The 22,313-nt window shown below is 49.4% G+C and overlaps 1 protein-coding gene and 1 non-coding gene across 2 annotated transcripts; both read right to left on the bottom strand.

Annotated features, from left to right (window-relative positions):
* Positions 1 to 2,739: 2,739 nt before the first annotated feature.
* Positions 2,740 to 12,810, bottom strand: Cdc42ep2 (CDC42 effector protein 2). The gene is made up of 2 exons (XM_028855928.2): positions 12,706 to 12,810; positions 2,740 to 4,189 (listed from the first exon to the last, which is right to left on the bottom strand). Exon 2 carries the CDS (start codon positions 3,893 to 3,895, stop codon positions 3,251 to 3,253), a length of 645 nt encoding a protein of 214 aa, XP_028711761.1. The 5' UTR covers positions 3,896 to 4,189; positions 12,706 to 12,810; the 3' UTR covers positions 2,740 to 3,250.
* LOC114682139 lies at positions 9,154 to 9,259 on the bottom strand. Its single transcript, XR_003732992.1, has one exon. It is a non-coding gene; the product is annotated as a U6 spliceosomal RNA (small nuclear RNA).
* Positions 12,811 to 22,313: the final 9,503 nt, after the last annotated feature.

Raw genomic sequence — 22,313 nt, 5'->3', positions numbered from 1 at the left:
CCAATTCCAGGCTCAGTTATTTTGATACTTTAGAATCAGTACATGTTTTGTCATCACTGTGCTCACCTTAAAATTGTCTTGGTCAGGTGAGAGTCATGAGGCGGTTCCTATCGTTTATCCTGCACCAGCATCAAACTTCCAGGTTAGGTGCCAGCAGCCTGGAAGGAAAACTCAGGAAATACCACACACACATACACACACACACACACACACACACACACACACACACACACACACACACAAAGATGGAGAGTAATAGAGAAAGACCTCTGTAATAGTGTTGACCTCTGGCTTGCACATGCACACCACACACACATACAAACACTCAAAAGCAGCTGGGCGGTGGTGGTGCACACCTTTAATCCCAGCACTTGGGAGGCAGAGGCAGGTGGATTTCTGTAAGTTCAAAACCAGCCTAGTCTATAGAGCAAGTTCCAGGGCAGCCAGGGCTACCCAGAGAAACCCTGTCTTGAAAAACAAAACAACAACAACAAAAATACTCAAAAGCTGGGCATAGCAGCACATAACTATAATCCCAGGATTTAGGAGGCAGGAGGATGCCACAAGCTCAAGACCTACCTAGTCTACATAAGTTCCAGGCCACCAGGGCTACACAGAAAACCTAAAAGACAATAGCAACAACAAAAGTCTACAGAGCCTACATAAAGGCTCAGAACTGTCTGTAACTCCAGCTCTAGGATCCCATGCTCTCTTTTGACCTACCATGGGCACCCTGGCTCAATGGGACCCCAAGGCTTCCATCTGGCTACTAGCTCCATAGAATGTCAGCTGCAGGCACTGGCAGAGCCTGTGAAGGTGCAGAGTGCAGGAAGCTAAGAGCTGTTACACTTTCTCACCTGCAGCCTCAGTGCTGAGGTAGTCTCTCTTTTGTTTGGGGGTGGGGCAGGGTGAGGGGAGCAAGAAAGCACCTTCCTTACATCCTTACTCATCCAGCCTCACTCTAGACCTAAGCTGAGTCTAGAGGAGCCCCTGGAAGAGGACATTCTTATCTTGGGCTCCCAGAACCCTGTGTCATACACCAGCCACACGTGGGGCTGCCATGTCAGAGCGGTGACCGAGCCTTTAGACTCATCGGGCTAAGGCACCTCCTTCCACTGAGGTAGCAGGGGTAGAAGTAAGGACCTTACCTCTTTAGCTTGTCTAGGTACTATGCCCCTCAAATACCATAATCAAAAGGAAGTCCCCAAGTACAGAGAGGCATTATTGTACAGCCAACAATGTCAAGTGTCCTTATGGGACACTGTCTTTTTAAATTTTTCTTTATATTTTGTTTTGGTTTTGGTTTTTGAGACAGAGTCTCAAGTCGGGCGGTGGTGGCCCATGCCTTTAATCCCAGCACTCAGGTGGCAGAAACATCCAGATCTCTGTGAGTTCGAGGCCAGCCTGGTCTACAGAACAAATTCCAAAGACAGGCTCCAAAACTATACAGAGAAACCCTGTCTTGAAAAAAACAAACAAAAGTGTGTGTGTGTGTGTGTGTGTGTGTGTGTGTAAAAATGCATTCCATATGTGTCCTCTGGAAGAGCAGCAAATACTCTTAACCACTGAGATCTCTCCAGCCCTCAGGTGCAATTTTTTTTTAAATTTTTAAACTTTTTATGTTTTGTTTGCAGGCGTGTCTGTGCACCACATGTGTGCGGCGCGTGTAGAAGAGGGCATCAGATCTCTGAGAACTGAAGATGTAAATGATTGTGAGCTGCCCTGGGGGTTCTGGGAATTGAACCCTGGCCCTATAGAAGAGCAGCCAGTTCTCTTAGCCATTTTTCTAGTCCCCTGCAATTTTTTGAAAGTATATTATATCCATGGTTGGCTGAACTCATGAATGTGGAACCCATGGGTACACAGGGCCAATTGTATATTGCATCTTTCTTTTTGTTAGAAAATGCAAAGTCGTATTTTCACATCCACTCCATTTCACATCCATTTTTATGTCCATTATCTTACTAGTTCATCTCAATCTTTTGCAGTGTAAAAACTGTTATAGCATTAATTGAAGGACAAATATGTAGCTCAATTGGTAGAGCACCAACCTAGCATACAAGAAGTCCTGGGTTCGATGCACCGCACATGAACTGAACCCAGGTTCTGTGTAAGAACAGCCAACATTCTTATCTACTGAGCCATCTCTTCAGCCCCTTCCAGCCCCTTCCAGCCAAACATCTAAATCTATGTCCACTATCCACCATTGATACTTGGTTTGTGTGGTAGTTAATCTTGGTGGCCAACTTAATAAGATCAGAATCATCATGGAAATACTCTGGAGTTGTCTGTGAGGGAGTTTTTAGATCTAGTTAATGGCAGTGAAAAACCCACCCCAAGTGTTGGTGGCACCATCCAATGGGCTGGGGGTCTGGATTGAATAAAAGAGAAAGTGAGTACATACATTCATTGCTTTTTGCTTCTTGACTGTGGACACAAGGTGAGCAGCTGCCTCAAGCTCCTGCTCTCATGATTTCCTCTCCATGATGGACTGGACTGTACCTGGGAACTGAGAACCGAGATAAACCTTCTGAAGCTGTTTGTATCAGGTATTTTGTCAAAAGTAACCACTGAGATTATTCTTGTTTCAGTTCCACTGTGGGTGCAAACTTAAGCACAGCCTCCCAAAGGAAAGGCCCAGCCTCTATGGGATGGACCTTCTAGGGTTGGGCTTTTCTCATGTGAACCCACTGTTCATAGAGACTGGCCCACCTTTGGAAGGAAACCTGGGACCAAGGGTACAGGATGCTCAGCCACCAGCAGCAGCATGTTTTATTGCAACCAGAATCCCCCGGTCATGTGAAGAAGGGATGGGACAGGACACAAGGCATAACATGTCTGGTCATGGATGACATGCTCCCAGACCAGGACACAAAGACAGATGGGAAGGGTATCCAATGATGCTGAGGTGGAGGGTAGTTGGAAAGGGGATGGAGTCCATTTCAGCAGAATTTTCCCTGGAAGGAACCTGAAGGAGAGGGGACAATTGGAAGTGAGGGTCCAGACGACCTAAGAGGCTCAGGAGTGTCTGGGGCAACTTTTGCATGGGTCCCTGTGGATGTTGTGAGAGGACAGCAAAGATGCACTCTGTCCATTGGGAGGAGGGAAGGAAAGAAAGGTTCAAAGTGACAGTCACAGGCCAGCACCCATAGGTGGGACCTGGCATCCTGACTCCTAGATCAGGGCTATGTCCACAGATGTCTCCAGGCATCACCACAGCCTGGGTGACCTGTCTGGTCAGCCAAGGGTCCTATGTGGGGATCTGCACACGGCCCAGGTCCTGATCCATGATCTGGAGGACATCATCCAGGATAGAAGGCCCCAGGTCCACGTGCAGAGACAGCAGGGAGCTGGCATGGGACAGGAAAGGCTCCTCAGCCTCTGGCTCTGGGCTCATCCCATTGTGGGGCGAGCCAGCCTCTGGAATCCTCCAGATGTCCACATTTCCTGCTTCCTGTGGGGAGGACTTTGGAGAAGGCTGTGGTGACTCCAGGTGCAAACGAGGGGGCTTAGGTGGAGCCTGGGCTGTGGGCAGGGTGAGGGCCTGGGGACCACCAATGACAGGAAGGGAGATGGCGTTTTTGAGCAGAGGTGACAGCCCCTCGGGGAGCTCTCGCCCACACATTGTGGCAGTACGAGTGAACTGGAAGGGAAGGTCGAAGCTGCCAGCCTCCTCAGCCTCCTCCACTCCTGTTCCTGGAAGGAGGTGGAACTTGCCCTGCAGGAAGGAGATGTCCCCAAACATGTCGTCACCACCACCGCTGCCAATGTGAATAGTGTGACGGAAGTCCCCAAGTGGTGGGCTAATCATGTCTGAGGACAGCAGGTCCCGAAGTTTCTCTTTCTTGCCTTTGCGGCTGCCACGTTTCAGATAAATGGGGACCTTGGTGGACATGGTGACTTTAGCACACAGCCCCGGCTGCTCAGTCCTCAGTACCCTCCCAACACCCTCAGCCCAAAAACTGGCTCCAGAGGGCGCTGTTCAGATGTCCACACTTGCCAAAAACTAAAGATTAGAGCGTAGATGTGATCAGAGTTGACAATGAAGACAGGATGTGTGAATACACTCCACTTTCTTCTCAAATGGATGAAAGTCCTTTTGGGAAACTGCAGGCAGAAAGGTGAGATCTCAGCAGTGATGGGTTTTGTTCTTGTTCCAAGATTCTTTCCTTAATCTGAGGTTGAGAAGCTGAAATGAAAGAACACATAAATAAGGGGCAGGAAGACAAGAGACAAAGCAACTGTGCTGTGGGATGTTCTGTATGTCCTGTGGGAGCCCTTCTTGGGTTCTTTGTGGCGTTACCCAGCAGGTCCGCATAGAGGATGATTAGGACCATGGGCCTGAGTGCAGGTGTCTGAGATGGTCTGCACTTGGCTGTGCTGTAGGGGGCTCTTAATCTCAGGGTTGTGGGTTCGAGCCCCACGTTGGGCGCCAGATGTAGATGTAACCAATCGTCTTATTAAAATAAGAAACACAGAGCCAATGTAAAAGAAAAAGCCGAGAGGTCAGAGCTCAGAGATAAAATCTTACCTCCTGCAGTGCTCCTAACTTCCCCGAGAGAGAGCTACTTCCTGTTTGTCTGTGTTTAAATAGTCTTTCTGTTCTGCCTTCTCATTGGTTCTAAACCCAACCACATGACTGCCTCGTCACTGCCTATAAGTACCGCCCTCCAGGTCTTAAAGGCATATGTCTCCAATACTGGCTGTATCCCTGAACACACAGAAATCTACCTAGCTCTTCTAACCATCACGCTCTTGCTATGGCTCTAATAGCTCTGAACCCAGGGCAACTTTATTAACATAAAATTAAAATCACATTTCAGTACAAATAAAATATCACCATAGTGCTGGGGGATGGTCTGTATGTCAAGTTGCTCTGATTGGTCAATAAATAAAACCTGATTGGTCGTGGCTAGGCAGGATGTATAGGCGGGACTAACAGAGAGGAGATATAAAAGAACAGGAAGGCAAGAGACACGGCAGCCGCCGCCATGACCAGCAGCATGTGAAGATGCCGGTAAGCCACCAGCCACGTGGCAAGGTATAGATTTCTAGAAATGGGTTACTTTAAGATATAAGAACAGTTAGCAAGAAGCCTGCCACGGCCATATAGTTTGTATGCAATATAAGTCTCTGTGTTTACTTGGTTGGGTCTGAGCGGCTGTGGGACTGGCGGGTGACAAAGATTTGTCCTGACTCTGGGCAAGGCGGAAAACTCTAGCTATACAACTGTTGAGGTGAGGTGCATGCCAATAATTCCCACATTCAGGAGGCACAGACAGGATCAGGAATTCAAGGCCAGCCTAGGCTACATGAGGCCCTGTCTCAAAACAATACACAACAGAGAGTTGAGGGTCAGCTCAGTTACAGTGATTGCCTAGCATGCAGGAATCCCTAGTTCAGTTCCAGCCCTCCCTAAGCGCATGCATGGTGGTGCAGCCAGTATCCTCAGCACTTGAAAGGTAGAGAGAGACAAGAAGATCAGGAGTACAAGGTTAGCCTTGGCTACCTACCAATTTCTGACTGTCAAGTCAGCCTCAGATACATAAGGCCCTGCCTCAAAAAAATGGAGAAAAACAGCCTGGTGGGGAGTGGCACCCACTTTTAATCCCAGCACTCAGGAGGCAGAGGCAGGTGGATCTCTGAGGTTGAAGCCAGCCTGAGCTACAGAGTGAGTTCCAGGACAGCAAGGGCTATACAAAGAAACGCTGTCTTGAAACACACACACACACACACACACACACACACACACACACACACACACACACACACACTGGAGAAGAATAACTAACAGGGAAGGGGCAGGGGAGATGATGGCTCCATGGGTAAAGGCACTTGCTGACAAGCCTGTAGCCCTGAATTTGATCTGCAGAACCACAGGAGGAGAAAACTGAGTCCTGAAAGCTGTCCTCTGATCTCATGCAGGCTGTGGCATGTGCCCACAATCATAAACACACAAAAATAATAAAAATAACTAAAAAGTCAACTCATATGGGGCTTGGGGAATCACAACTTTAATCTTAGCACAAGGAAGGCAGAGGCAAGTAGATCTCTCTGATTTTGAGGCCAGCCTGGTCTATATGGGGGCGGGAATCTGGGTTGTTGTTTGTTCTGTTTTATTTTGTTTTGTTCTTCAAGACAGGGTCCCCTGTGTAGACCTGACTATCCTGGAAGCCTCTCTGTAGACCAGACTGGCCTCCAATTCAGAAATCCAACTGTTTCTGCCTCCTGAGAGCTGAGATTAAAGACTTGGGACACCACTACCCCCTCGTTTTTGTTTTTTCTTTTCAAACAGTTTCACTATGTAGCCTTGATTGACCTAGAGCTTACCGTGTAGACTAGGCTGATCTGGAACTCAGAGATCCACCTACCTTTGCCTTCCAAGTACTGGGATTAAAAGTATAAACTATAACACCTCTCCCTGCGCCTCTTGAGGGGGAACAGAGGTCCAGAATTTTTTTTTTTCTTGAGACAGGGTTTCTCTGTGTAGCTTTGTGCCTTTCCTGGAACTCACTCTGTAGCCCAGGCTGGCCTCGAACTCACAGAGATCCGCCTGGCTCTGCCTCCCGAGTGCTGGGATTAAAGGTGTGCGCCACCAGTGCCCGGCAAGGTCCAGAATCTTAATGTTAGGTCCTGAGACACCTACAAACTCCAGCCCCTGACCCCTGGCTCTGCTTCCTGCTCTGCCTGGGTATTCACTCTCATCCCTGACCTCCATCAACTATGTTCTGCCACAAAGGAAGTGTCCCATTGTATGTGAGTCTCACCATTGGTCTCAACTCCTACTCAACTGAGGCCTGGTACAGTGCGGGAAACGCAGGTGTCCAGCCAACAGTGCTGAATGGCCAGCGCCTCACATAGGACCTATCACTTCCCATTGGAGGTTTCCCTTTCCTCCTCCCTCAGGTCAGGAGCAGAGGCTGAGTCTGACCTTCCTCCCAGGCCTTCCTCCCTGCCCCCTGCCCCTCCTCCCTGCCCCCTGCCCCTCCTCCCAGCCCCCTGCCCCTCCTCCCAGCTCCAGCACTGAGAGAGATGGAGCAGGGAGGGCATACAATACATTTTTGGGGTCAACATTCTTCTGAGAGCTTTGCAAACATGTTATCACAGCCCTCCTATGATTCCCCTTGGGACATTAAAACTCTCGGGGCTGCCATATAGCTTCGGGCAGAGTACATGCCTAGCAGGAGAAACAAAGTGAAACAAACGGGAAATATCAGTTTGGATCTCCAGAAGACATTACAGAGAGAGGCAAGCAAAATGTGGAAGCATGGTCAAGGGGATGCCATTTTTCTTTTAGAGTTATGTATATGAGTGTTTTGACTACAAGTATGTAAGTGCACCGTGTGCATGGCTGGTGTCTACGGAGGTCAGAAGAGAAAGAACATCAACTGCCCTGGAGCTGGAGTTATGTTTGGTTGTGAGCCACCATGTGGGTGCTGAGAACCCAACCTCTGCAAAAGTGACAAGCATTTTAATCACTGGGTCATCTGTCCAGCCCTGAGAGAGTGCCATTTATTAAAAGCACTGCCTACCAATGCTCCTGCCATCCACTCTCCATATATGACAGCTTGCATAGGATCCTATCTTTTTTTTTTGGTTTTTCGAGACAGGGTTTCTCTGTGTAGCTTTGCGCCTTTCCTGGAGCTCGCTTGGTAGCCCAGGCTGGCCTCGAACTCACAGAGATCCACCTGGCTCTGCCGAGTGCTGGGATTAAAGGCGTGCGCCACCAACGCCCGGCCAAAAATTTTCTTTTGTATATATTTTTTGTTTGTTTGTTTTTAATTATGTATACAGCATATATGACAGCAGGCCAGAAGAGGGCACCAGATCTCATTACAGATGGTTGTGAACCACCATGTGGTTGCTGGGAATTGAACTCAGGACCTCTGGAAGAGCAGTCAGTGCTCTTACCCTCTGAGCCATCTCTCCAGCCCAGGATCCTATCTTAACATGAGAAATGAGAAAGAATCAGGAAGGTTGTCATAACGGCCGAAAGAAAGGTGGTGTGTGGTCACTGCTTTGGAAGGAAAGATGTCCCCAGCAGGTGATCTCTAACACTTTGCCCGTTGGTACACATGTATAATATACATGTGTGTGAAGGGGTATTGGCCTAAATGCTGGTGATGGTATAATTTCAGGCTGACTTTTCCTCTCCTATTTAGACCTTTTCTAGGGGGACTGAGTCTCACTTTGACTGGATTGGAACTCAGAGATTTGTCTGTATCTGTCTTCTGTGTGTTGGAACTAAAAAAAAAAAAAAAAAAACAGGATATGGGGGGAAGGCACTGAAGAGATGGCTTAGTGGTGAAGAGCATTCACTGTTCTCCCAGGGAACTTGAGTTCAGTTCCCAGCATTCACATGGAAGCTCATAACCATATGTAACTCCAGTTCCATGGGGTCTGATACTCTCTCCTGGCTTCCACAGGTATCATGCATAAAGGAACACACAAACATATATAGGCAATGCACTTATACATATAAAATAAGAAATCTTTAAAAAAAAAAAAGAACAGGGCAGTAGTGCCGCATGACTTTAATCCCAGCACTTGGGAGGCAGAGGCTGGTGGATCTCTTTTGAGTTCAAGGCCAACCTGGTCTACAGAGAGAATTTCAGGACAGTCAGGGCTACACAGAGAAACCCTGTCTCAAAGAACAAGGAAAAAAAAAATATATATATATATATATATATATATATATATAATCCTAATTGGTCTTTTTTTTTTTCTAATTGGTCTTAATAAAAACCCAGAGCCAGATATCAGGGTAAATGTTTAAAGATCAGAGAAGCAGAGCAGCCAGCCACTATAGTTCTTACCTCTGCCAAATCCTCAGCCTGAAAGAGCTCTGAGCTCCTGTTTCCTCCCTCCTTATATTCCTCTCTCTGCCCAGCCATATCACTTCCTGTCTCCACCTCCCTAGTGCTGGAATCAAAGGTGTGTGCCACTACTGCCTGGCTTTGTTTCTCCTTTAGACTGGATCAATCTTGTGTAGTCCAGGGTGACTTTGAACTCAGATCCGCCTGCCTCTGCCTGCTAAGTGCTGGGATTAAAGGCGTGTGCCACCAACTCCCCGGCCTCTATGGCTAACTAGTGGCTGGCTTTGCCCTCTTCAGGCAAGCTTTATTTGTTAAATCATACACAAAATATCACCATATATATGTGGGGTGCTCCACAAATTTGAGTGTCATCCTTGTACAGGGGCCACACTAACCATCTCTGTATTGTTCTGATTTAGTATGTGTGCTGTTACAGTGAGCACTTATTCAGTTTTATATAAATGCAGTTTTCTTTTTTGAGGCACTGTCTAAAAACACAAAACAAATAAAAATCTAAACAACTGAGTTACACTCCAGCCATCAATTTCTTAATAAGCATGTGGTGTTTATGTAGTCAGGAAAAAAAATTGTTTAAGGTGAAAAAAAAAATGCACTGTGAACAGGTGTCATGCTGGTTTAACAAAAAAGGACGCAGAATCGGAGCAGGTGTACCCTCCAGTCCCTTGGTGGAGGTTAGTCCCCTGCAAGCTCCTTTGACTCCACATGCAGAATCCAGTACAAATGGCAGAGAAGCAGTCCATGCTCACATCGCAGCCTGGGGCAGGGCCAGGATTGAAGCTGCAGGAGCCCATCTTCCTCCCCTAAGCCTCCTCTAGGCCAGCCCACACCTGAGCAAAAGAGGCATCCACCATTTCCTCTGCCTCAGTCTCTATCCTGGGTAGGCAAAGGGTGATCAGGAAGGGCAGGAAGGAGGCAGCAGGATGCAGGCAGGGCAGAGTCCTGACTGCCCCCATCCCAGCACAGTCCCTTGCTCAGGAAACCCCACCCCAAGGCCGGACACCCTAGGCCAGTCATGCTGAACCATGGAGACTGACATCTCTAGTCTCCAGAGCACCTGCAGCCAACAGGAAACAGGAATGACTCTTGTGGCAGATTCCAGCTAATTCTAGAGCTGTCAGAAGACACACTCTAAAGTCTTAGAGTCCCGTCACTGATTTATCCTGTGACCACCACCTCTAACACAAGGTCTGCTGACAACATCTGATCTGTCCAGTTTGCTGCTGTGAAGCACTGGAGTAACTCTTGCTTCCTTTCCACGGAGGGAGAGTTGGGCTGATTGGTGAGATCTGCCTAGAGCCTGGGCCAGGTCCTTCCCCCACCCTCACTCCATCACACTAGAGCTCCAAGACAGCTTGGGTGTTTCCACAGCAAATTGGGCGTCCCTGACAGCTGTCTCACTCTGAGCCAGATGTACCCACCCAAATCCAGATGTGAGGGGAACAGAGGCTAAAGGGAAGGGTGGGGCCAGCATCAACCACCCAAGAGAAAGCTGGGAATAACAACCAGAAATCCTAAATCTAGCAACCACAGGACCGGAGGCTCCAGCCTGCCATGGGGTTCCTTACACACTAACTCTTTAAGCCACGTTGTGGTGGGTGCCATCACTGTCCTTGATAGAGTGGAACCTCAGAGATATTAAGGAACTTTATCAAGGTCATCCAGCTAGCAAGGACAGGACCTAGTACCAAGGCTGGCCATGTGGTTTCAAGGCAGTGGACCACACCGGTGGTGATATGGATGGGGAGCAGGAGCGAAGTTAGCAAGTCTCCAGGCTTCCTTTGTGTAGTCATATTCCCTTGGCTGCCACTTCCCCAACTTGGAAGTGTTCAGAGCTATAAGGAGCTCCGATTAGAGGAAGGCTGCCAGGAGCTTCCTCCAACAATGGGAGGAGCAGATGGGAGCCATCCCAGCTCTGTGGGTTGCCCTGGACAGCAACCCTGGGCCTCCCTCAGAGAAAATGACTTCCTGGAGGCAGATCCCTTCTGCTCATGGAGAATATTTAGCCCTGCTCACTCTGGATGTTCATGGACCTTCCCCTCCCTCCATACACACTTCAAAACTAATGTTTTCTTCTTCCTCTTCTTCCCTCCTCCTCCTCCTTCTTCTTTTTGGTCACAGGGTCTCACTATGTAGACCAGGCTGGCTTCAAACTCAGAGATCTGCCTGCTTCCACCTCCCAAGTGTTTGGATTAAAAGTGTGCCACCTGGCTGGGCATGATGATGAATGTCTTTAATCCTAGCACTTGGGAGGCAGAGGCAGAGGCCAGCTTGGTTTGCATAGTGAGTTCTAGGACAGCCAGGGCTACACAGTAAGACCCTGTCAAACATTCAGTCTCAAAAAACCAACAGGGGAAAAAATTGTGCTACCTTGCCCAGCTCTGGGTGTGATTTTTGCCCATCTCTTAAATGCTTACTAAAAAGGTTTTTTTGTTTGTTTGTTTGTTTTCTGTTTCCTGGTTTTTTGGACAGAATTTCTCCATGTAACTGGTTGTCCTGACTGTCCTGGTACTCACTCTGTAGACCAGGCCAGTCGAACTTAGAAATCTTCCTGCCTCTAAGAACTAAAAAACTGCCTCTAAAAACCAAACAAACAAAAAATTTAAAGTTTTCTTTATTGTTATTGTGTGAGTATATGCATGACTTGTGTGTCAGCACATGTACATGCAAGCTCGCACACAAGCTCGTATGTACTATGGCATGTGTGTGGAGGTCAGAGGACAGCTTTATGGAGTCGGTTCTTTCCTTCCATCTTTACATGTTTGGGGATGGAACTCATCTCCAAGCTTGCTCAGCAAGCGACTTCTGCTGAGACATCTTGGCAACCCAAAAGGAATAGTTTGAAATCAGTTCCACTGGGACTCTGTGACCTTGGGCAATGCATCTTTCCTCTCTGAGACTGGACTCACCTTCCCCATCTTTAAAGTGGGCTGACCCATTGCTATACCGGAAACTAGAGGCTCTGCATTAATAGATGAGTCCACAGTCACTATCAAAGGATATTCAGCAAATATCTGCAGGGCCTTTCTCAAACCCTTCTGCTCTCCCTGGTTGCAACAAGAACAAAAAACCGAACCCTGCTCAGCCCCCAGGCGTGGGTCTCATCTGGATCTCCTGCAGCGGTCTCCCTGGGTCCCAGTGCAGAGAAGCGCGAAGACCCGTGGTCGCTAGGTGGCGCGCGTGCCCCCCGCTATCTCCCAGCGTTCTAGGGTCCCACCAAGCACACCGGCTATAGGCTGACGCCCACCGAGGAGCTGCGCGCTCCAGTACCCGGGGTGTATCACTCATAGGGTCCTTTTCTCTGGGTCGCACAATCAGACCACGGTGAGGGTAGAATTACGACGATTAGGGACCCTGTCCCGGTCCCTGAGCTCTGGGAGGGGCCTTGCCTGAGCTTCCCCGTCTGGGCGAGGTCCCAGTGTCTGCTTGGCACACCGCCAGGTTTCGGACGTGCAGGCCCCCGCCTTCCCGCGAGTCCCGCTGCTCAGCCCGGTTATCGTTCCCGCGCCGACCCCTCCAGTTCCCCAGCCAAGCGCTGCCCAGCGCGGCCCAGATCCGTTTCAGTAACATTGCAGCTAAAGATAGGAGGACACCTCACCATCCGCTAAAAATACGGCCTCCATCCCAGGCGGGGACACGGGCCGAGGAGAGGATGCTCCCTGGTCGGGGACTCCAGCATTGAACACTGCCTACAGCCAGGAGCTGCGAGACTGACAGCGCAGAGCCCTGGGAGCTGTGAGAGGTCATGGGTAGAGGGGCGGGGACCCAGGCGCCTGGTAAGGAGCCTGATCTGGGCCAGAACCGAGCACCACCCTGGATGGGACTCTCCAAGGAGCCACCAGAGGCCTGAAAAACCCCAGCCCAAACTCACCTTGAAGAGCGCGGGCAAAGCCGCAGAGCTGCGCGCTGGGATAGAGCACCAGGGAGGGCCTGGGAACTTACAGTGCGGACCTCAGGCCCTAAGCCCCGCCCCCGGCGCGCGGAGCCAATCCCGGGCCGCTCCTTTCCAGCCCCTCCCACACATCCCCGCCCACCGCGGCGCCGCCCAGGTTCTCCCTTCTGCAGAGACTCCGCTGCGAGATTCCAGAGCCTCAGCCTCCAGCAGCTCTGTAGCAGTGGTGGATTCGAGGACGCCAGCTGTGCATGTTGGAGTCAAAACGTTAGGCTTGAAGCACTGGGCCAGCAAAGACCGGAAGAGCGAATTCTTGAGAAATCTCTGAGCGTCCTTGGATGCGTTTCCTTGCCAGAAGGACTGGGACCTGGGAGGCGTCCGCACTAGTGTATTCTGTGACTGTACCGGAAAGAATTAGGTTTTGAAGAATTTGACCTAAACTAGGAGAGAGAGTGACGGAAAGGGGGAGAGAGAAAGATTCGTGGGGGGTGGGGTGGGGGCGGCGCAGAGAAAAACAGAAACACAGAGACAAACCGAGAAGGACAGAGACTGGGCATACCTGTGTGCTGTCCTGCTAGGTGGTTTCCGAGGTGGGTTTGGACTCCTACAGAGATTCGTTCATTCATACAATCACACAGTATCAGAAACAATTATTGAAGGGCAGGTCCTCAGGTTGCTGAGATAGACCGAGGGAAACCTGTCATCGCTCCGATTTGTAAGTGGAGAAACTTCGTTGAGTGTCTGCTTGTGGTTAGCGAAGCTGAGGGATTGAAATTCAAGAAATTCAAGGTCCCAGGCACAGGATGATACCCTTCCAGGTGGATAAGAGCTAAGAGGAGTGAGGCAAAAGAGGTGGACAATTCTGGGAGGAGAGGAGCCAGAATGCTTGGCTTCCAGGTAGCACATGTAGAAAGGGTGTGTGTGTATAGGAGGGAAGGATGCTGGGGTGAGGGTATGTGTCAGCCAAGTCCCGGAGGGAGGGGAGAATGGGAAGAACTATGAGTCATGTGTCGCTACAGATGTGCATGTTCTGGGCAAGGAAGTACAGCTCTGAGGAGCTCAGCGAGTTTCCCTGTATGTTAGTCCTTTTGTTTAATATCCAGTCTCTCTCTCTCTCTCTCTCTCTCTCTCTCTCTCTCTCTCTCTCTCTCTCACACACACACACACACACACACACACGCGCGCGCGCAGAGCACATTCTTTATTTCTTTAAAAAAAAACACATTGGCAGGGAGGTGGTGGCACACACCTTTAATCTGGCACTCGGGAGGCAGAGGCAGGTGGATCTCTGTGAGTTCGAGGCCAACCTGGGCTACAGAGTGAGTTCCAGGTCAGCCAAAACTATACAAAGAAACCCTGCCTCAAAAAAAAAAAAAAAATTACATTGAAGGCAGAGGTAGGTCAATTTCTGTGAGTTCAAGGCCAACCTGGGCTACATAGTGAGTTCCAGGTCAGCCAAGGCTATGTAGACAGACCCTGTCTCAAAACAAATGAACAAAAAAGTTGAAACAAAACAAACAGAAATCCAACAACAACAATAAAATTACATTGAGCCAGGTATGGTGGCATTTTAACCTCTGGAACCTATGACTGCTTGTTCTGTGGGAAGGGAGGATCTCAGTTACCCAGGGAATTATGATAAGCAGAACTCCTGGGCTCAAGCAGTCCTCCTTCCTCAACTTCCCAAAGAGCTGGGACTATAAATGTAAACCACCATGCCCTGCTCAGTTGACTTTAAAACAGAGATTTTTTTTGTTTGTTTGTTCGTTTGTTTTTCGAGACAAGGTTTCTCTGTGTCACTTTGTGCCTTTCCTGGATTTTGCTGTATAGACCAGGCTGGCCTCGAACTCACAGAGACCTGCCTGTCTCTGCCTCCCAAGTGCTGGGATTAAAGGTGTTGCACCACCACCGCCCGGCTTAAACCAGAGATTATCCTGGGCTAGGCATATACTTCAGTTCACAGAGTGCTTAAATAGCATGTGTGAGGCCCTGGGTTCTGTCTTCAGCACTGCATAAACAGGGTATGATGGTGTAAGCCTGTAACCCCAGCACTCAGGAAGTGGAGGCAGGAGGACTTCAAGGTTATTCTCCTCCAACAAATAGTTAATTCAAGTCCAAAATAAAAAAGGTCATTATGAGTGAGGATCTAGTAGCTCAGGGTGCTTGTCATGCCTCACAACCTGAGTTTGATTCTGGGGCTTTCATGGTGGAAAAAGGAGAGAACTAACTTTTAAATGTTATTCTCTGACCTCCACGTACAACCATGGCACACATGCATGCCCCCTACCTCCATAAAAATCAGTGTAATTTATTTTGTAAGACAGAATGTCCTCAATCACCTGAATGGGCCAAGTTTGATTACAGGAGTCCTTAAAACAGAAAAGACAAAACAATGAAAGAAGCCGGCAAGCTAGCCTGGCAGCACATGCCTGTCATCCCCGTGCTAGAGAGCTGGGAAAGCAGAGGCAGAGGAATTGCTGCAAGTCTGAGGCCAGCCTGGTCTACAGTGAATTACAGGCCAGCCTGGGCTACATAGTGAGACCCTGTGTCAAAAACAACAAAAAGGGGTGGGGTAATAATGAAATGGTCCAGCTTCTGATCCTCCTGCCTCCACCTTCTGAGTGCTGGGATCACAGCCTTGCACCATCCACCCTGTTTATTCAGCGCTGAGGACAGAACCCAGGGTGTCACACTTGCAATCTGTGAACTAAAGTACATTGTCCCCAAGCCTGATGACCGAGGTGTGAGCTCCAGAACTCTTGTGGTAGAAGGAGAGAACCCATTCCCACAGGTTTTCTTCTGACCTCTACACACATAAATAAATATTTTTTTAAATGAAGGGAAGGAAAGGGCAAGCCAGAAAGATCCTATGGGGTTATTCTTAGAGGTGAAAGAAGAGCCCACAAGCCAAGGAACTCTGAATGCTCCGATAGCTGGAGAAGATAAGGCCGAGCAGACTCTGCCCTGGAGCTGCCGGGACATCTGTGCTAACTAACACCTTGACTGTAACTTCATGAGACTTCTAACCTATACAGCATGGTGATGAATTGTGTGGTGTCATCGTTTTCGATTGTGTGTATGTGTCTGCCTCTCTGTGGGGATGTGTGCAGATGGCCTTCCAGGCACCCGGAAGGCCTTGTTACAGGTGCTCATGACCTGCTTGACATGGACTCCGGGAACCATGCCCGGATGACACCAGCAGTGTGCACTTAACCACGGAGCTGTCCCTCCAGCCCAGTTCGTATCCCTCTAAGCCACCAAGCTGGTGCTAATTTGTTTCAGTTGTCATTCGGAAATGAATGAAAAGGAAGTTTTAGATTTTTATTTTTCTGGTTTTTTGTTTTGTTTTGTTTTGTTTTTATTTTTTGAGACAGTGTCTTACTATGTAGCCCTGACTGGCTTGGAATGCTCTACATAGACCAGGCTGGTCTCAAACTCACAGAGATCCACCTGCCTCTGCCTCTCTAGTGCCGGCATTGAAGGTGTGCGCCATCGTACTTGGCAGGATTTAATCTTCAGGTGACTGTACTCCTTGCTTAATGACCCAAGACAGGTCAGGGTTGGCCTGGATGGCTTAGAGGAAAACTGAGGACAGTCCTGGAAAGGAACCTGGACCCACTGTCCTATGGTGGAAGGCTATACTTTGAATATGTCCCCTGAAGGGCATGTGTTGGGAATGTACTTCCCACAGCAACAGTGCTGGGAGGTGGGGCCTGCTGGGGTCTGTTCAGGTCAGTGGGCTCTAAGCCCACTAAAGGTTTAGTGCCGACTGTGGAAGGTTGGAGGATGCAAGCCCACTTTCTTTCTCCCCACCCACCCACCCACCCACCCACTCTCTCTTCTGCCTCCTGCCAGGGTGTGAAACAGTATGAGGATCCTCACCAGATGCCAGCTGGCATCCAGATGTTCTCAGATGTTCCAGCCTCCAGGACCAGAGCTGGCAACAAAGCAGAAAGCAACAGAGGGTTGGGGGAATCATAAGCTCTCCTCCACGGGCCGCACTGGCCGCAGCTCAGCACGGCCCACGGCGCGGCACAGCCAGCAAGCAGCCCCGGGCTCTTTGGTGCAGTCTCGGGGGTAGATGGTGGGGGCGGGGCTGGAGGGGGTATGTAGATTACAGCAAAGCAGACTGAAGCTGCCTCCTGTGCTCTGGGAATGGTTTTCAGCAACCCTGGATGGGAAAATCGTTCAGTGCAGACTGTCCATGCTGCTGGGATGGCTCCTTGGCTCTTGCTGTTATCTTGAGCGAGACAATGACCTGGTCTGCACCCAGGATGTCCTGGCCCTGGGTTCTGCCTGTGCAAGGGCTTGAGCAGGACAGCTTAGCTGTTTCTGCATTTATTTTTTAATCCATTGCCAAGATATTACTAGCTAAGACCATGAGTTTCTAATTTTTTTTTTTTTTTTTTTCGAGACAGGGTTTCTCTGTGTAAATTTTATGAACAGACTAGATACACAGGGTCCCTGAGGAGACTCCCAGTGGGTGAGATTGTGCGTACATACCTGGCGTTGCCATTTGGAGTCTCACAGTTAACCATTTATAGAATGGAATTTCTAGTTGGGCATTGTGGTATGTGCCTGTAGTTCCAGCACTCAAAAGGTTGAGACAGGAGGATTGCCCTAATTTCTAGACTAACCTGGGCCACATATTGAGTTCCAGACCAACCAGGTCTACATAGTGATAACTTGTCTCAAAACAAAAGAAAAGTAAATAATAAATTTTTTTTTTTTTTTTTTTTTTTTTTTTTTTTTTTTTTTTGGTTTTTCGAGACAGGGTTTCTCTGTGTAGCTTTGCGCCTTTCCTGGAGCTCGATTGGTAGCCCAGGCTGGCCTCGAACTCACAGAGATCCGCCTGGCTCTGCCTCCCGAGTGCTGGGATTAAAGGCGTGCGCCACCAATGCCCGGCAACTAAACTAGCTTTTTAAACAACTCCTTAGGCTGCATGTAAAGACCTAGGTGTGTGTATCGGTGGGGGCTGGAGTCGCCTAAATCTTTGGGGACAGCCTGGGTGACTTGCACTTCTGTCAGAGACACTCAGGTAAGTGTCTACAGCTCCCACTCCGGACCCTGTGTTCATGCTGGACACACCAATTGGATATAATGTGTCCTTGGACAGGCTTCACGGGCAAGCTCCGGACACCTTTCGCTGTTCACATTCGCTGGACACGACAGCCCAAGTTTGGAGATGACATAGAGACCAATGCTTCGTCCTGCCATTTTGGAAATTGTCATCTTGGGCACTGTGGTGGCTGAGTATGGCAGCTGACCCAAGGAAGAGACAAATGGAGTCCTCTCTCTCACTGGCTGCGCCAGCTCGCACTTGGGTACAGCTAGAGTAGGTATAGGGAGATGACAGGGATGATCATCTTGGGGGCATCGAGAGAAGGCACTGGAAGGGGTGATGGAGGTCTCACGAGGTATGTGAGGTCCTTCCTGGGTCACAGGGCATCTGGGAGTGGCGAAGGAGTTCTGTTCAGCCTGGGAAGCCTTGAGTCCCAGCTCAGCACGGTCTGCAGTTCCTGTGACTGAGCCACCCAGGCCTTGGCTGGATTCTTTTCCTTGATTGTTTTGTGTTTCTTTCCAGGACTCTTCTGACCTAGGATGGGCCCGCTAGGTCCAGCCCTACAGCTTCCTCCCCCACGGAGATGACCACATAGAGACCGACTCAATCCTTCCTTCCCTCCCTGCCACTTCTTCCTGGAAATTGCCCTCATCTTGGGCCCTGACCTGATGGGCCCTGGAGAATACTGCCGGAAGTCTCCCATCCCCCAAGGCTGGCCAGAAGGAAGAGACCAACATGGAGTCCCTCTCCTCTCCACTGGGCTGCAGCCAGCTCTGCACCCCTTGGGAATACAGGGCCCTGAGAGGTAGGTGGGATGACGGGAGATGACAGGGATGATCATCTTGGGGGCATCGAGAGAAGGCACTGGGAAGGGGTGATGGAGGTCTCACGAGGTATGTGAGGTCCCTTCCTGGGTCACAGGGCATCTGGGAGTGGCGAAGGAGTTCTGTTCAGCCCTGGGAAGCCTTGAGTCCCAGCTCAGCACGGTCTGCAGTTCCTGTGACCTGAGCCCACCCCAGGCCTTGGCTGGATTCTTTTCCTTGATTGTTTTGTGTTTCCTTCCTCCCCAGGACTCTTGCCAAGCCCTGCCCTCCCCTCCTCCCTTTTCACCCCCTTTTGGAGAACTTGACCATCCAAGGCTGGGGTTCCAGATGAGCAGTCATCCACGGAGTCACCCCCAGATGGTGGCCTCTACTCTGGAGGCCCCTTGGGAACTGGGTGGTAGGGGGACTTTCCTTTAGGTCTGAGTTCTGGCCTCTAGCCCAGTGCCATGGGGTTTTCCAGAGTGGTGACAGTCCTGTCCTAGTAGGAACAAGCCCAGGCACTTCCTCCCAGAAGCCTTTGGGAGTATCCTGGCCCCAAATTACAGGATGAGCAGAGCCTGCCTTCAGGACTTCCTGTGCCTAGGACTTCCTAGGTCCCTTGTTATTATCATGAAAAGCCTTCTCCATCTCAGGCTGCTCTCAAACTCTGAAACCTCCCTCCTGTCTCTGAGTGGTGGTATTGCAGGTGTGTGCCAACATACCATCCTAAAGAGACTGTTTGTTTGTTTGTTCGTATTTGAGACAGGGTCTCTCTACATAGCCCTGGCTGTCCTGCAACTCTATGTAGACCAGGCTCTGGTCTCAAACTCACAGAGATTTGCTTGCCTCTGCGTTCAGATGGCTGATAAAGGTATGAGCCACCATGCCTGGCCCAAATAGCTATTTTTTCATGTGATCTTTACCTGGGGACCTACTGGACTAGGGAAGACACAGTGGACAAGCCGGGCGGACCTCTGCAACAAATAACCCAAGGTGAAAGAACAGCATGGATGTGATGTCCCAAAGTCCTCAAGACATCATCAAGCTCCTGAAGAAAAACAGATATGGATTGGGTAGAGACACAAAGAGGGTTAGCAAGGCTTTAAGGGAAGGGGGACATGTGAGCAGACATTAATGGGTGAGTTGGAGTTTGCTAGGCAGAGAAAAGGAGGACCAGGAGGAAGTATGGACCGTGAGATGAGGTACACAACAGAGCGAGGCACAGGAGGGACAGGAAGAGGGTGCACTGGCTACTTTATTTATTTATTTATTTATTTATTTATTTATTTATTTATTTGTCAACTTGATGCAACCTAGAATTCCTGTAAGAGGGAATATCAACTCAGGAATTGCTCGGCTCAGACCGGCTGTAACCACGTCTGCCAGAGACCGCTGTGACTATTGGTTGGGTGGCCCTGTCCCTCAGCGGGGGGACCGGGCTGTATGGAAAAGCTAGCTGGTTGGATTCCTCTGTGGCTCCTTGAGTCCTTCCCTGACTTCCCTCAGCGACAGACGGTGACCTGGAAGTGTCAGCGGAAACAAAGCCGTTCCTCCCTAAGTGTTTTAGCACAGCCACAGAGAGCGAAGTCGGGTAAGCGAAGTCGGGTAAGCGATGGGCTCTTTTCTGCGCACAGGACCTGCCGCTTGTCCTGGAGGCCGCTTCCCAACTTTGCAGCCTCCAGTGCGATTGACCCCACACCTCAAACTCTCAAAGTGGGCTTGAGGCTTGGACTTGGTCAGTCTGAGCCCCAGCAATGGTCCAGGGGAGGATGGAAAAGGTGCTAACAGTAAACACGAGCTTGGGAACTTCCTGGGCCTGTGAGGGCAGAGTAGAGATGCTGGTGGCCAGCTCTGCTACCCTAAGAGACGAGCCCGAGAGTAAGAGCAACATGGGGAGAGCAGGGGCACTTCCTGGGTTGGGTACACTTATAATTCCAATACTCAGGAAGTGGAAGCAGGAGGGTCTGGAGTTCAAGATCAGCCTGGACTACTTAGAACCTGTCCCACCCTCCCCTTGAGCCAAGAAAATGAATCTATGACATTGCATGTGCTCCTGGTCCCAGCCATACCTAAAGCATTTCCCATTACATTAGCTAACAAATTCCAGTTTTTGCTTGGGGTTTTGGTATGATTTCTGTCACTTGCCACTGAGAAGGAAAGGCTCATTGCTGAGTAACTGAAGGCCAGAGATAGTCATAACAGTCGTCGAGTGAATTGTGGACAAGGGACTTACAGAGGTATGCCACTGTGGTCGTCTGAATAAAAATGGTCCCCATAGGCCCATAGGGAGTGGCCCTATGAGGTGGTGTGGCTTTGTTGGAGTGGGTGTGACCTTGTTGGAGGAAGTGTGTCTCAGTCTCTTCCTGTTGCCTGCAGATCCAGATGTAGAACTCTCAGCTCCTTCTCCAGCCCCATGTCTGCCTGCATGCTGATATACTTTTCCACCATGATGATAATGGACTAAACCTCTAAAACTGTAGGCCAGCCCCAATTAAATATTTTCCTTTGTAAGAGTTACTGTGGAGCCGGGCGGTGGTGGCGCACGGCTTTAATCCCAGCACTCAGGAGGCAGAGGCAGACGGATCTCTGAACTACACAGAGAAACCCTGTCTCAAAAAACAAAACAACAACAAAAAAGAGTTGCTGTGGCCATGGTGTTTCTTTCCAGCAATAAAATCCTAACTAAGACAGACACAATCAGAATAATCATCTTGTTTTTTAGAGACAGGATCTTACTATGTAGTTCGGGCTAGTTTCAAACTCACTGTGCTGGCTAGTTTTATATCAACTTGGCACATGCTAGCATTATCTAAAAGGAGGGACCTCAACTGGAAAAATGCCTCCTCCATAAGATACAGCTGTAGTGCATTTTCTTAATTAGTGATTGATGGGGGAGGGCCCAGCCCACTGTAAGTGGAACTGGGCTGGGTTGGTGGTCCTAGGTTCTATAAGAAAGTAGGCTAGCCAGGCAGTGGTGGTGCACATCTTTAATCCCAGCATTCTAGAGGCAGAGACAGGCTGATCTCTGTGAGTTTGAGGCCACCCTGATCTACAGAGTGAGTTCCAGGACAGCCAGGGCTGTTACACAAAAAAACTGTTTCAAAAAGCCAACAACAAAACAACAACAAAAAGAGAGAAAGAAAAGAAGAGAAAAGAAAGGAAGGCAGAAAGAAAGGAAGATAGGAAGAAAGGAAGATGGAAGAAAGGCTGAGCAAGCCAGTAAGCAGCACCCCTCCATGGCCTCTCCATCAGCTCCTGCCTCCAGGTTCCTGCCTGTCTGAGTTCCTGTCCTGGCTTCCTTCAGTGATGAACAGTGATGTGTAACTGTGATCCACATAAACCCCTTCCTCCCCCGCTTGCGTTTTCTTCAACATGTTTCATTGCCAGTGCATTAGAAACTCAGTATGTAGACTGGCTTTGAACTTGTATTCATTCTCCTGCCTCTGCCTCCCAAATTCTGGGATTACAGGTTGCATTCCCATGCCCAATCCAGACTCACACTTCTTTTTTTAATTGAAATTACTTTTCCAACAAGGTATCTTTTCATGTGGTTCAAAACTCAACAGTTTCAAGAGTCAGTTTCTCCATACCCTGACCTCCAGGCAGAGATGATGGCATTATCCGCTTCACGCACACTCCCAGAGCTGTTGAGCAAGCGAGGCCCTCCCATCCGTTTTACACAAACGCTAAATATTTAGACAAGCTGAGCCCCCAGATCCTGC

The sequence above is a fragment of the Peromyscus leucopus genome, chromosome 1, assembly GCF_004664715.2.
Source record: "Peromyscus leucopus breed LL Stock chromosome 1, UCI_PerLeu_2.1, whole genome shotgun sequence".
Taxonomy (NCBI): domain Eukaryota; kingdom Metazoa; phylum Chordata; class Mammalia; order Rodentia; family Cricetidae; genus Peromyscus; species Peromyscus leucopus.
Note: the sequence above shows the minus strand (reverse complement) of the source record. Positions and strands in the feature narration are given on the sequence as shown.